We start from the raw sequence: 14,296 nt of genomic DNA, 5'->3' as shown, positions 1-14,296 counted from the left end.
TAGCCTCCATTATCCCCCTCTTTTTGTAGCCTCCATTCTTCCCCCCTTTTTGTAGCCTCTGTTCTCTCCTCTCGCCCCCTTTCTGTAGCCTCCGTTCTCTCTCCCCCTTTGTATAGCCTCCATTTCCCCCCTTTGTATAGCCTCCATTCCCCCCCCCTTGTATAGCCTCCATTCCCCCCCTTGTATAGCCTCCATTCCCCCCCTTGTATAGCCTCCATTCTCCCTCCTTGTATAGCCTCCATTCTCCCTCTTGTATAGCCTCCATTCTCCCTCCTTGTATAGCCTTCATTCTCCATCCTTGCTGTAGCCTCTATCCCCCCTCCTTGTATAGCCACCATTCTCCCTCCTTGCTGTAGCCTCCATCCCCCCTCCTTGTATAGCCACCATTCTGCCTCCTTGCTGTAGCCTCCATCCCCCCCTCCTTGTATAGCCTCCATCCCCCCCTCCTTGTATAGCCTCCATTCTCCCTTCTTGCTGTAGCCTCCATCCCCCACTCCTTGTATAGCCACCATTCTGCCTCCTTGCTGTAGCCTCCATCCCCCCTCCTTGTATAGCCACCATTCTGCCTCCTTGCTGTAGCCTCCATCCCCCCCTCCTTGTATAGCCTCCATTCTCCCTCCTTGCTGTAGCCTCCATCCCCCACTCCTTGTATAGCCACCATTCTGCCTCCTTACTGTAGCCTCCATCCCCCCCCTTTATGTAGCCTCCGTTCTCTCCCCCATATGTATAGCATCCGTCCCCCGTCCTCTCCTGTTTTCTGTAGCCTCCTCTTTCCTGTACTCACCTTAGTTTCTTCATTTTCTTTCCTTTCTCTTCTTGCTTGCTTCTTTCTCTGTCTTCTGCTCCTCTACACTCTACACTCGCAGTGGCAGTGGCGTGACGTCACTACCCGGCGCCAGAAGCCGGGAACTAGGCGCCAGGTAAATTTCAAAATGCGGTGCTGCTACAGTGCAGCACCGCATTATTGCGGGCGGGTGTTCGGGCGGGGGTCGGGCGGGCGGTCGTTAGGGCGGGCGGGCGGGCAGGCGATCTGTCCTCGGCCCGCATTATTTATGTATAAAGTAGTCCTTAGTGCCGCCCCCCAGAGGCTGGCACCCTAGGCAGCTTCCTAAGGCTGCCTAATGGGAGCGCCGGCCCTGGAAGGAGGGCATAGTTTGTGGATGCAGGGGCACAGTGTGAATTAGCTGTAAATTATTCTTTGACAGAAATATAATTGAAAAAAATATATAAAAATATTTTTTTCCCTTGGATTAATGTGTATTATTTTTGCATACAACTAAATAAGTATTTTTGTCATCATCAACATCATCATCATTTATTTATATAGCGCCAACATATTCCGTAGCACTTTACAATTGGGGACAAACATAGTAAACTAATAAACAAACTGGGTAAAACAGGACCTAAATACTTATTAGGTTTTTTTGACCAAACTACTTATAAAACGGGACTGCTCGGTAATATTTTTGGAGTGGTGCCTTGAAAAAATTATGGAGACTCTAAGGGTGCTGCGAACTGCAAAAGTTTGGGAGCCACTGCTCCAGGCTATTAGCTGACAGTAGCTCACAGCTATAGCACCACTTCACCATATCCCCAAAGTGTTCCAACCTGCCTGGGATTTTGGGAACTGACTCAGTGTAGATAGGGGCATGAACTGGGATTGGGGCCAGGTCGGTTCTCACTGTGATCTTAAAACATACTTGCCCACTCTCCCAGAATGTCCGGGAGACTACCGAATTCCGGGTAGGTCTCCTGGACTCCCAGAAGAGCAGGCCATTCTCACACATCTTGGCCACTTTTTAGTGAAATCGGCTGGATGGAGGCCTCCAACGACCCGATTCATGATGAATCGCTTCATTTTGGCCCCACCCCTGTCATTTAGTCATTAGGAGTGGGACCAAATTACTACATTTGCTGCATCCTGACCCCCTCCACGGTTGCACCTCCTCTCTCGTCCAGGATGTCTTAAAAGGATGTTCACTCAATTATTTGAAAATAGATGATCTGACAAAAATATTATACACTTTTTTGCTGTCATCAGATTAAAACCACATTTGAATATTTTATCTGCGCCCTAGCACTAAGGTTTCATCCACAGATCAATTGATCTCTATGCTGTGCTGTGTAAGCTGTCTGTACAGACGCAAAAATGATCACAAGGCTTACCATTTGGAATGCAATAATAAAAAAAATAGCTTAAAAAGTTATTGCTGGCTATGATAAAAAGGTGTCAGAACAGTGCATTGCAGCTTGCTGTGTATGGGGCCAAGTAGCCGCAGACTGGTCAGAGTGCCCATGCTGAGCCCTGTCCTCTGCCAAAAGCATCAACAATGGGCACGTGAGCGCCAGAACTGAACCATGGAGCAATGGAGAAGATGACCTGCTCTGAAAAATCCCATTTTCTTTTACATTATGTGGACGACCAGGTGCATGTGCATAGTTTACCTGGGGAAGAGATGGCACCAGGATGCACTATAAGAAAAAGGCAAGCCGGCATAGGCAGTATAATGCTCTGGGCAATGTTGCTGGGAAAACTTAGGTCCTGACATTCATGTGGATGTTACTTTGACAAATACCATCTACCTAAACATTGTTGCAAATCAAGTACACCCTTCATGGCAACAGTATACCCTGATGGCAGTGGCCTCTTTCAACACGATAATGCGCCCTGCCATACTGCAAAAATTGTGCAGGAATGGGTTGAGGAACATGACAAAGAGTTTACGGTGTTGGCTTATCCTCCAAATTCCCCAGATCTCAATTCGATCAAGCACCTGTGGGATGTGCTAGAAAAACAAGTCCAAGCCATGGAAGCCCTACCTCGCAACTTACAGGACTTAAAGGATCTGTGGTTAACGTCTTGGTGCCAGATAACACGGGACACCTTTAGAGGTCTTGCGGAGTCCATGTCTCGACGGGTCAGAGTTGTTTTGGCGGCACAAGGGGGACCAACACATTGTTGGCAGGCGGTTTTAACATTGTGGCTCTATATATATATATATATATATATATATATATATATATATATATATATATATATATGTAAAGAAGAGGCCTGTTTGTTACTACTCCTCTATAGAGGAGTCGGTAATAGCTCAGGGAGCCTGCAGGAACAGGCTGTAGGCAGGATTAAACAGCACTTAGACACACTGTATTAAAACACTGTATTGTGCATGTGTGCAGTTTGACCCATGCCAAATAGTGGCCAGTGTCTAGACAGAAGGACTGTGTCTAGTCAGTTAGGTCGCCGGGTGTTATCCTGATGGAAAGTGTGCTGTTAATCTGTGATATGAACAATAAAATCACCGCTTTTTCAGCAAGAAGCTGTTTGTGTCTGATATCTACCGAGTGTCAGTATCACAATATATAATAACAGCTCTACCAGGTAGGGGGAAAGAAGTCGCCCTACCTGCTGCTCCCCTCACTGGAGCCCCAGGGGCTACACTATGCAGCAGTTATACCCCATTGTTCGCTTGACTGTCCCAAATGACAGGGTACCACCATTCACTACACAGTCCCAGACAAAATCCAGGGTCTGTGTGAATCTATAGAGGTGGAGGTGACCGAACAGCCCAATAAAAGTTACGAAGACTGTCATCTTCTCATTGGTCATCCAGCCCACACCCCCCTCATCCACAGCCATTTTAAAATGGTTAACAAAAGGTTTGTGAGGTCCTATACTGTAGGAACTTAGGACCCCGGAAAATGCAGGGGCTCCACTAGGGGGAAACACGCAGCATTTGATGGGAATACTGCTTTAAAATAGTACTTGACTTTATCACCTTAAAGAAGACTAAAGTCCATATATGAGTTGGCTTCATTACAATTAGTTTATAATAAGTTACCGTTTACTTTACAAAGCACACATTGCCTACAACAGACCTAGGCTCAGCTGTCTGATAGCAAGAGATAAAGGATCCCTATCTAGAACCTTATATGCCAGTTATAAAGTGACTATTTGTTTTCTAAAATATTTTTATTGTGCCTCCTTGCTGATATTATCAAATGTCAGTAACCATGTGACGCATATGTAATAACTCCCAGAATGCACCTCTCCTTCCTTATAACACCATAAGATTCTGAGGACTATGGATCAAATGCAGCTTTTCAAAACTAGAGACCCGCTTGCAGGTTCTACAGTAAGTAAATAATCAGATGTCCCGTTAGAGTAAAGATTTTTATTGATCTGGCAGAGGTTTGCAATTAACTTAATAGTATAATTTCTTCTCTGCCCTGTTCTGAATAAAAAGAATCAATGTCATGTCACTGTCCTCACTGGTTACCCGCTACACACAACATATATGTGGTGCACAGAATTATAGAGAACAGTTATTGAAAGATGTTGCTTAACTATGACTGTATGTGCAGCAGTGCGTTCTGTCCTAGTTTTACTTTTTTAAAGATCGAAGGGAATTTATTTATTTATTGAAAACATTTCAGTGCATCGAAGGCTTTTATACATTGTTTAGTTTTAAACAATCTCATGTTAATATTTTGGCATGGAATAGCCTTATTTAATTTCAAGTATGCGGTGTTAATTATTAAAAAGTAGTTAAACCTTCTAACAAATTATACAGATATTTCACCTGATTTGTAGCACAACCTTTTTCTTATACAATAAGCTCAATACATACATATATAAATATAGCTGTGTGTGTATATATATATATATATATATATATATATGCACAGATATCTATCTACATCTCTCTCAAGTTTTTTTCATTGTACAGAAATATTTACGTCAAGTAAAGTCGGAGCGTGTTCTGTGTCCTAATACTTTGTGTTTTTATGCTTATGTTATGTTAATGATTACATATTCACTGTAAAACGTTGCGTAATATGGTGGCGCTCTGCTGGTTGCTACTTCCATATATAGATTATAAAAGAAGCACTATGGACACTTTGATTAATGAATCGACTGAAACGCACAATTTATACAAATGTCCATCAGCTGTAGTCCACACACAGTGGAGGCGGCCATATTGTAAGCCGCACTCATATCTATGGAACTGCAGCCTGTTAATCCATTTGGACCTTTGAGATCATGAAGTCACAAAGTGCCTGAACATTGATTCGGTCCATGAAAAGATTGTCTCTAAGCAACAAGTGCGCTTTAACTTAACGCCTTATTCATCTGTGTACTGACTTTGCTAAAAAAATATTTTCAAAATTAAAACTTGGTTTTCATTCCTTTCATAGTCCAGAAATTGTATTAAGCTAATTTCAATGTCAAAAATGTAAAACCTTTATTCTTTATTATACTATTATTAGCGCCTGTTAGTGTATTATATTATATTATGTGTATATTATATGTATTATTATTTTTGCCAGTATGAAAAAGTGTATCAGGACCTCAAGAACACTTCTAAGAATGGAGCACAGTTTTGTAAATCTCTTATGTCTGTTCTACATCAAAGGTCAGTATAAATATTATATTATTTTATATAGCCAGCTCACATATGTGTGGATTTGAGTTACCATTTATTTTTAAAGGGAATTTAAAAAGCAATGCATGTATAAAATTCTTGTCTGTATAAGCAAAGTGGATTGAAGTAGTTATCAGTCATTTAGTTTTCAAAACTCTAGCATTAGTAATTGTGACGAAACGAGTGTGATAACACTAACCATCTCGTTTCTCACATAATGTGGATTATAGCAAATACTTTTTATAGCCCTTGCTTTTGTTCCCCAGCTCAACAGACTACAACTGCAGTGTCTAACTGCGTATGGATAAGGGGACATTGTAGCTCATTGTAAATATGTATATTGTGTATTGTATATTGATGATGTGGCAGTGAGCTTGTTATTCATTGTCCTTAAAGTGAAGCCGGGTGGGTTATGAGTAAAGATTAGGTGGTGTCCAGGATACAGGTGAGGGGGCTGGAGCTGCATTTATTCTCCCCCCTCCTTCCTCTACAGGAAGCATGAAACACCTGGGGACCCTGTGACATCACAAAGTAGTGTAAGGGGTTAATTTTAGAAGGGGCTGACTGCTACCCTATCTTTGGAGGTGGGGGAAGCCAATTAGTTTCCATTGTTCCCCATAGGACTAGTCCAGACATTTTGTCAGCGTCCCAGCAGGGGTCTTCTGTGGAAGCACAGCTCATCTCCACTTGCCCCTCCAACCCCCTGATCCAGGATCTATCAATGTTTAAAGAGAGAGAGACCCAAGGGTTTGCTGAGGGAGGGGAAAGCACTGTGGAAATTTGACCCTAGATATAAGGAGCCACTCCAGGGGGAAGGTGGTGTTCATTCTGGGATTTCATTCATGGAAGGTGCAAGATCTGGTTTTGAGTCGTCGTTCTCTACCAGAGTCTACATATACAGCTGAGAAAGATCCATGGGTCATCAAGTCTGGACAGCCAGGTGACTGTAACTCCTTATGCTAGTGGGGTAAGGGACAGATGATGTGGTAAACCTGCCTGGTATTTATTTACTGTGTGTACATAATAATCTAGTGATTGTTTTTATTACAATAAATGTATTGCTTTACTTTCTAACTGCATTTGCCTGTGTGTCTATACAAACCTGCTAGACTTTCCTGGCATAGAAGGCACCCGTGAGTGGCTAGCCAGCGTGCGGTGGGTAGCATTGAATCAGATAAACCTGGTATCTTCACAGTAATATAGCCTTAGTTTAGGTAAACACACATACCATTCTTAAGGGAACCAGTGTCCTTCCTATCTCCTGCGCATTGTGCTATAATGTCTCAGGCACTATTTATAATAGTTCTAGGTGTAGGACAGGTGTGACACTAATATGGTGACCATTCACAATCATTGTGCTGAAACCTGGCACTTATTACAGTTTTATGAAGTCACAGAAAGTTTCCCCGGTAAGAATTCTGCTGTTGGTATATTAATAAGTATTGTACAGTGTTGCAAATAATGATATTTAATGAAGTAAAATAATGGTTTTTCCAGATCCACCATTTAAAATAGGGCACACATGATACATGCTTTATATATTTTTAATGGGTCTGGTTTTAATCAGTGTCCTGGGAACACTGTAATGCAGTGTTCTCAGCTGACTGTAGGCTCCAGAAAATGGGTGTGAGTGGGAGGACCAATAATGTGCAGGCACCATGCCTACGGTTTTCCATTTGTCTGCAATGTAAGACCCACATAATCTGTAGGCAGCACTGACTTATTACAGTATTGTACAACAACAGTGCTGGAACATCAGGGGGGAAAACTGTGTCAGTATGATGTTATCAGGGATTCACTAAGACGAAAGAGCAGCTTGGTTAAACTTTAACATTTAACCAGGAGTGCAGCTTCAAAGTGTACATTAAAAGTGTATCGTGAAATTAGGCCAAAGGACATTCTAGACCAGGCCTGGCCAACCCGTGGCTCTCCAGATATTGTGAAACTACAAGTCCCAGCATGCTTTGTCAGCTATCGGCTGGAGCTTGTATTTTCACCATACCTGGAGAGCCACAGGTTGGCTATACCTGCTCTAGACTGTTGTAACTAGACCAACAAGTCACTTCTGATGAAGACCTATATGTATTTGCTTAAAGGTAACCATTAAACACCTCACCCTATAAATATACAATATTCCATGCTGCTTTCTGCAGCTGCTCAGCAATACCACTAAATTGTATGGCAGGTGTTTATATAGAACACTGTGCTATAAATATATCATGATGTACGGCTCCATAGAGTTTGTGAAACATTGTTCCGTGAAATGTTATTTTGTTAAAAATTGTGGGCTAAGAATAAAAAGGAATCTACTGTATGCTTCTCCACCAGAATATACACAAAACAGAATTTACTGTGTGATTTGTGATTGATTACTGATTATGTTGCTCATATCTCAAGTTATCTTACATGTATAGCAAATATAACAAATAACAAATAATTCCTCTGCTTGTTGTGCATGTTTTACAGTGGTATAGCTAGAGGCCATGGACATGAAGCACATTTCACAAGCTGGGTGCACATATTTTTTAAAGAAACACTTACATATTGCCATGAGTAATTATTTGGGATTGGAGGAATGAGAATAACTGGACCATATTTGTCCATAAGTTAAAATACCTGCATCGTCATTTTTCAAAAAGTTTTATTCCTTTTGTATCAACGTAGATTCGTGCCATGCCATCCTTTTCTGCTGCAGCTACTATGGCTGAGTCACCTTCTGAGTTGCGATTACATCAAATTTTGTCATTCTGTCCAGTTCGGCAATTACTTTACCTTTCGTCTGGGTGCACAGATTGTTGGCATTGAATCGCATGCGGTAAACTACCGGCAATTTTCCTATTGTGTTACATTCAAACAGATCCTGGATCAGATCAGAATTTGAATATTTCTGGATTTTCCACATGTATTTCTGGTCCAATTTGTATCAGACCTAGCTTGAAACTATCAAGTAAGCCTAGCAATGGCTTAACATCACTGTCCACTGTGTGAAACTGCAGTTCTGCACACGCGAAGTTTAGTTCCACAGTGCTAACGATCCTAATTATCTGACTATTATAAACAACGAGGTTGATTGCTCTTTGGCGATTTATGAGTGTGTTCAAGTCAGTCTCTTGTAGCTGTAGTTTTGACATCACATTGCATTTGGCCCCAGTGTCTATTTTGATTTTCACTGTCTTGTTGGGGTGTTTCACGTGCAGGATTGTGAATATTTCCCGTCTCTATGTTATCAGATACACAATTTTTCAATATAGCACGAGAACAGGTTCCGTTTCTAACTCAGTCTCAGCCTGGATAATTCTGTTTCGGCAGACTTTCTCTGGGTGCAGGCCTGTGTTCTGACCTACTGCACTTTGCATAGTGGATTTGCTTGTTGAAGGCTGGGAACAGTTGTCTGTCAGGGGGTGATAGGTACAAAAAGTGTGATACATATTATGGCACACACTTAATTATCTTTTCTCCATTCACTTGCAATCCTCCCTGATTGTTCATTAAGCAGGCAAATAGTAATGGCGTTCCCTAGGACAAGCCTGTTTCCTCTTAGAAGCCGAGCACGGACTGTATCATAAAGGATCCCGCATATTATCCTGTGTTTTATGAGCTCATTTGTTCTAATATCAAATTTACATTTTGTGGACAGTAATTTTATGAATAATTTTGGATGCATAGGATTAGATTGTCTCATTACGTTTTTGATTTGTGGTGTTGAATATATGGATTATGACATCTTTTACTGACAAACTGAACATTTCCACCAGTGTTCCGTAGTCTTCCCTGTCCTCCCATTCCGCATATACAAATATGCATCTGCACCTGCCAGATTTAATAATGTGTAGGTCTGTAGATTTTTACATGATGATTTGTACAGCAATGCAGTACACTTGCCATAGAAAATCAGTAGATTGATGTACCAGAGACCTTGAGCCCTGTTAGCCAGACTTCCGAAACCATGTAGAACTGTGTAATGAAAGCAGGAGACGACACTTCATGGAGTGGACACAGTGAGAGTTAAGATAACAGAATGGACAACAGGAAACAAGAACTTCCCACAGATGTCTCTTCCTTCTGGTCCCAGGAGCTCCCACATTTACAAAGGGAAAGGCATAGGCAAACCGAAGGGGGGAGGGGGGGTTCTAGTGCCTGGAAACCCCCCTCCAAGCCTTGAGCAAGGTATAATTGAGGTGGCTGGACCCTTCCCCCGCTTCACACGGCTCTGCTTGAAAAGGGAGAGCTGCGTGCACCTAACAGTAGTCCATGCAGCGTGGCCCATGTATGTTATGGGGATAGGAAAAGTTGGAGAGCAGCCAAGCACTGTCTAACATTATAGCAACGCCAATGCATGCTGGTGAAGCCCACTGGCGGCGTGGTGTGGAAACCCCCCTCTACAAATTCTGCATTTGCCCCTGAGAGGGGCATAAATAGGACAATATATTCAACAGGTCAAGCGGTGTGGAAGGGGAAGGGGGGGAAGAGGGTTACAGAGAGAGAATCAATCCCCCAAAGCTTTATTGAAATACAGACACATTGGCGCACTTGCAGACAATGAAGCATTGCAGGTCTGTTCTTTTCCACAAACAACCCTATTGCTAAAATAGGTGGTTGTAAGGAGCCCTGTTCTACTAGCAGAGGTACAAAAAGGGTGTGGTCAGTTGTCATGTGCCAAAATTGTGAAACACAGTGCACCATTATCACCTAGTTATGAATTTCTCTGATGGCTGGCTGGGCACTAATTGAAATGAGGTCATGCAATAGATGCAGAAGGCAATCTGCCAGTGTGACACATGATGTGGTAATCTTTGATCACGACTATATATCTGCTCTTTGGTAGCTGTGTATTTTAAATCATCGAATAGCACTTTAGTAAACTTCAGCCACTGTTTCCATAAGTTCAAGCTGCCTTCCATTTTTTATATTAATTTGTAAAATGAAATAATTTGAACTTTACATTTTATTTAATCAGGACAAATGCATCATTTGAATTGATGTTTTGTTAGGTTATACTGTGTCCTTTAATAGTATATACATCTAATATTGTAGAGCTGACCTAGAGCTGAATTATGCCAAAGGACTTGACAAAGTTTCAAACAAGCTGGCAAAGGGACTGGACGCCATGAGCAAGAAGTAAGTAATCAATGTATAAGAAGCTATGTTAAGGTGTAAAGTTTTACTAACGTTGGAAAACATATTAATCAACTTTAGAATGACGCCTCTATGATGCGTTTCATCACTAAATTCGTCTACAAAAAAAATGGGACTGTTGGGGGTTGGCAGCCTGTGGATCCTGAGCTTTTGGGGAACTACAAATGCCATCATAACCCTATCAACTTTTGTCTGAAGAACCACATGTTGCCCAAGCTTGTTTTATATATTCCTTTAGGCTACGGGAACACTTATTGGATGTTACATTGCAGTATGATTAGATAAATGGAGATAATGTGGGAAGAACATTGTTAGTAAGCCAAACCAAAATGAATCAATGTTATGAAAGTATATACCAACCTCCTTACTCTGAGATATAGTCTTGTTTTCACCTCTGATAGCTGCAAAGTACCATAAACTCATCCTTATTGCATAATGGATAGCCCTTTGATCCCCTAGTTGAATTAACAAAGCATCCTGTGTTTCAATGTGGAACTAAAGGCAGACAAAAAGATTTATATGTAAAGGTAATTATTAGATGTAAGATAATTATTATGGGCAGCACGGTGGCTAAGTGGTTAGCACTTCTGCCTTACAGTACTGGGATCATGAGTTCAATTCCCGACCATGGCCTTATCATCATCATCATCAACATTTATTTATATAGCGCCAGCAAATTATCTGTGAGAAGTTTGTATGTTCTCCCGGAGTTTGCGTGGGTTTCCTCCCTCACTCTAAAAACATACTGGTAGGTTAATTGGTTGCTAACAAATTGACCCTAGTGTGTGTGTGTGTGTGTGTGTTAGGGAATTTAGACTGTAAGCTCTTATGGGGCAGGGACTGGTGTGAGTAAGTTCTCTGTACAGCTCTGCAGAATTAGTGGCGCTATATAAATAAATGGTGATGATGATGATGATGGTATTCCTACAATGATATTTGGTGCTAAGGAAAACAACCCCAATAAAATGCACACAGTACTAAGCTCTGCATTTTAGTAATTAATGTCAATACTTTATATACTGATTTACATCAGTTCTGACTACGTGATGATTTATATAAACATAGTAGTAATGTATATGATATGAGTAAAGGCATCTGCATGCTATAAAAAAATTTGTACTTATTTTCTATTTAAAAACCCCCCCCCCCATCAAATAAGCTAAGGATTTAAAGGATAAAAACAGTTATAATGAATATTGTAAAAGCGACAATAACGTACATTTGACCAGGCCTTAGAGGCAATCTGAGACCCCCTATTGCTCTGCCAATCCCTCTCCTTCCTGGAACGTACACATCACAGGCCTCATTCATTAAGGAACGCAAAGTGAAAATTTGGGTCTAGGTACACTCTGCCTAAACAGCACTTGCTATGTGTAGACAGATACAACACAATACTTGTGTAAAGTCCCATCAGAATGCACAGAATTTTTTAAAAATGATTACATACAGTAATAGCTGTCAATTATATAATCATTAACGAACTAACATTAAAAGATAAAAATTTTTTTTTTTTTTCATTTTTACAGAAAATAAATTTATCAGGATGTATTAATGCTTACTGTACATAAAATTCATTTTTACAGTTGCTCTTGATAGTAAATACATGACTATCAATCGGCATTTACACCTACCCTGTAGCTGGTGCAAGTGATACCGTTGAAAATGACATAACGGAGAGATGCCCAGGGCTTGAATTGGACGGATGTGTGTGCGTTTAACCTTGGCACTCCCTTACTGTACACTGACTAAGTGCATACGCCCCTTCCCTTACTGTACATTGACTAAGTGCATACGCCCCTTCCCTTACTGTACACTGACTAAGTGCATACGCCCCTTCCCTTACTGTACATTGACTAAGTGCATACGCCCCTTCCCTTACTGTACATTGACTAAGTGCATACGCCCCTTCCCTTACTGTACATTGACTAAGTGCATAGGCCCCTTCCCTTACTGTACATTGACTAAGTGCATACGCCCCTTCCCATAGGCTGTCAGAAGTATCCTTTGCATTTGAAGATGAGTTGGATGCATTTATGTTCACTGGAGTATAGTCCATTTCTGAGCAAGCGCAATGCAATTTTATGCAAAATACGTCACGTATCGGGATTTACTTTCCTTAATGAATCAGGACTCACATGTATAAGGATGTGCGAAGCTTAACTGAAAGTTCTGTATATTACCACTACAAGGTCCTCTCTAGATTGTAACTTAAAGTAGAGATGAGCTCACGGTAAATGTCGGAAGATATAAGCTGTGAGTATCAGCGCATACAGGGTGCACCCGTTGTAAAATATAGCTGCGGGCCCAGTAGTATAGGATAGCATTTCCAAGAAAAATTACAATAAAAACATTGCTTCAGGCCCCAGACTACAGGAGAGTATCTCCCTGACATTGCCACTGAGATCCCCCGAGCGGGCAATGGAGGAGCCATGGAGTGGTATATATCTTGGCAAAATACTATACACTGATCCTGCTGCTATATAATATATTAATCTTTGGGGCTTTAAAGCCATATGAGGCATGAGTATGTGGCGCCCTGAGAGCTTTTGTGTGACCTCAGTGTTTAAAGTTTGACTTGTGCCTTAGAGAAAAGCTCCAAGTGAAACTCCAACGAAGTGAGTCTGTCTGCTTGACTGGGTCTAAGCCAGTACTGGTAATGCTCAAGTGAACGTGTGTCCTGAGAGATGTTCTGGTCCACAGAGAGAGGGCGGAGAAGCTTCTGAAAATGAGATAGAAATCCAGAGAAAGACAAGACAGTGTGTGGTGTTACTGTAGAACATACCTCCCAACATGTTTGTCAGCGGGACAGGGAGCGTGAACATGTAACAATGGGGGTGTGGCTACATAACAATCTCGTCATGACCACATCACAAAGGGGGCGTGGTCACGCCCACAGAGGGCGGGCTGTCCATTAGATACCTGCTTTCCCCCGACATTAATACCAACGTAACAAGCATGTCCTTAGACTGGACAGCTGGATAGAACCCTAAAATCGGGGCTGTCCCGCTGTCGTCCGACTAGTTGGGAGGTTGCCATGCAATTTGACTCCTGGCTCATTCTGACCATTCTTTGGATTTCTCCTGTGTACCTCGCTACTGTTTGGTGCTGACCCGGATTCGTTTGACCATTCCTGTCTACTCAGTCGCTACTCTGGTGACTGTCTCGGAGAAATGCGACCTGCGCATCCTTTTGCAGCGAAGTCCCAACTCCCTTGCAGGGGTCCCTGGTGAAAACCGGGGATGCGTTAGACCTCGCGCCTCCCTGTTCAGTTGCACCAATACCAGCTAGTGGTTTTATTAGTTCATTAACGTGACACTTATCTTCTTCCGTTTAGTTACTTTTTACATGAGATGAATTTCCATCTCTGTTTATGAAGAGGAGCATACCTCCTTGTCATGTGAATATCACTGGTTCTTAACTTGCCTCTCTTCAGGACAAGAAAACAATGCTGTCACTGATTAGCTACAGATTAGATTACTGATAAGTTTAGCGACCAGTCCAGAGTTCATGTAGGCTACTCTGCAGATTAGTAATGTGCTATTATATAAGGGTCATAGAGTGTTAACAACCTGACACAAGTTTCCCAAAATACTAAACAGACCAATCAATCAGGTTATATATTAATGGATGAAATTACACTTTACCGTTTATTAGGCTTTGACCAGCTCAACTGACCACTGCTCAAATGGGCTCTCTGACACATATAGCTTGCACTATGGTTGCAGAATACT

The 14,296-nt window shown here is 41.7% G+C and overlaps 1 protein-coding gene across 1 annotated transcript in view; it reads left to right on the top strand.

Moving 5' to 3' along the window:
- The first annotated feature begins 4,036 nt into the window (after nucleotides 1-4,036).
- NOSTRIN (nitric oxide synthase trafficking) overlaps nucleotides 4,037-14,296 on the top strand; it is a 34,051-nt gene continuing 23,791 nt past the window's right edge. The window contains exons 1-3 of the mRNA XM_075178666.1: nucleotides 4,037-4,139; nucleotides 5,335-5,420; nucleotides 10,464-10,547. Of these exons, the coding sequence (XP_075034767.1) occupies nucleotides 4,089-4,139; nucleotides 5,335-5,420; nucleotides 10,464-10,547 (221 nt within the window). The 5' untranslated portion in view covers nucleotides 4,037-4,088. The remainder of the gene's footprint in view (nucleotides 4,140-5,334; nucleotides 5,421-10,463; nucleotides 10,548-14,296) is intronic.

The sequence above is a fragment of the Mixophyes fleayi genome, chromosome 7 (genome assembly GCF_038048845.1).
Source record: "Mixophyes fleayi isolate aMixFle1 chromosome 7, aMixFle1.hap1, whole genome shotgun sequence".
NCBI lineage: Eukaryota > Metazoa > Chordata > Amphibia > Anura > Limnodynastidae > Mixophyes > Mixophyes fleayi.
The sequence above is the reverse complement of the archived record's forward strand: the minus strand, read 5'-3'. Positions and strand labels throughout refer to the sequence as shown.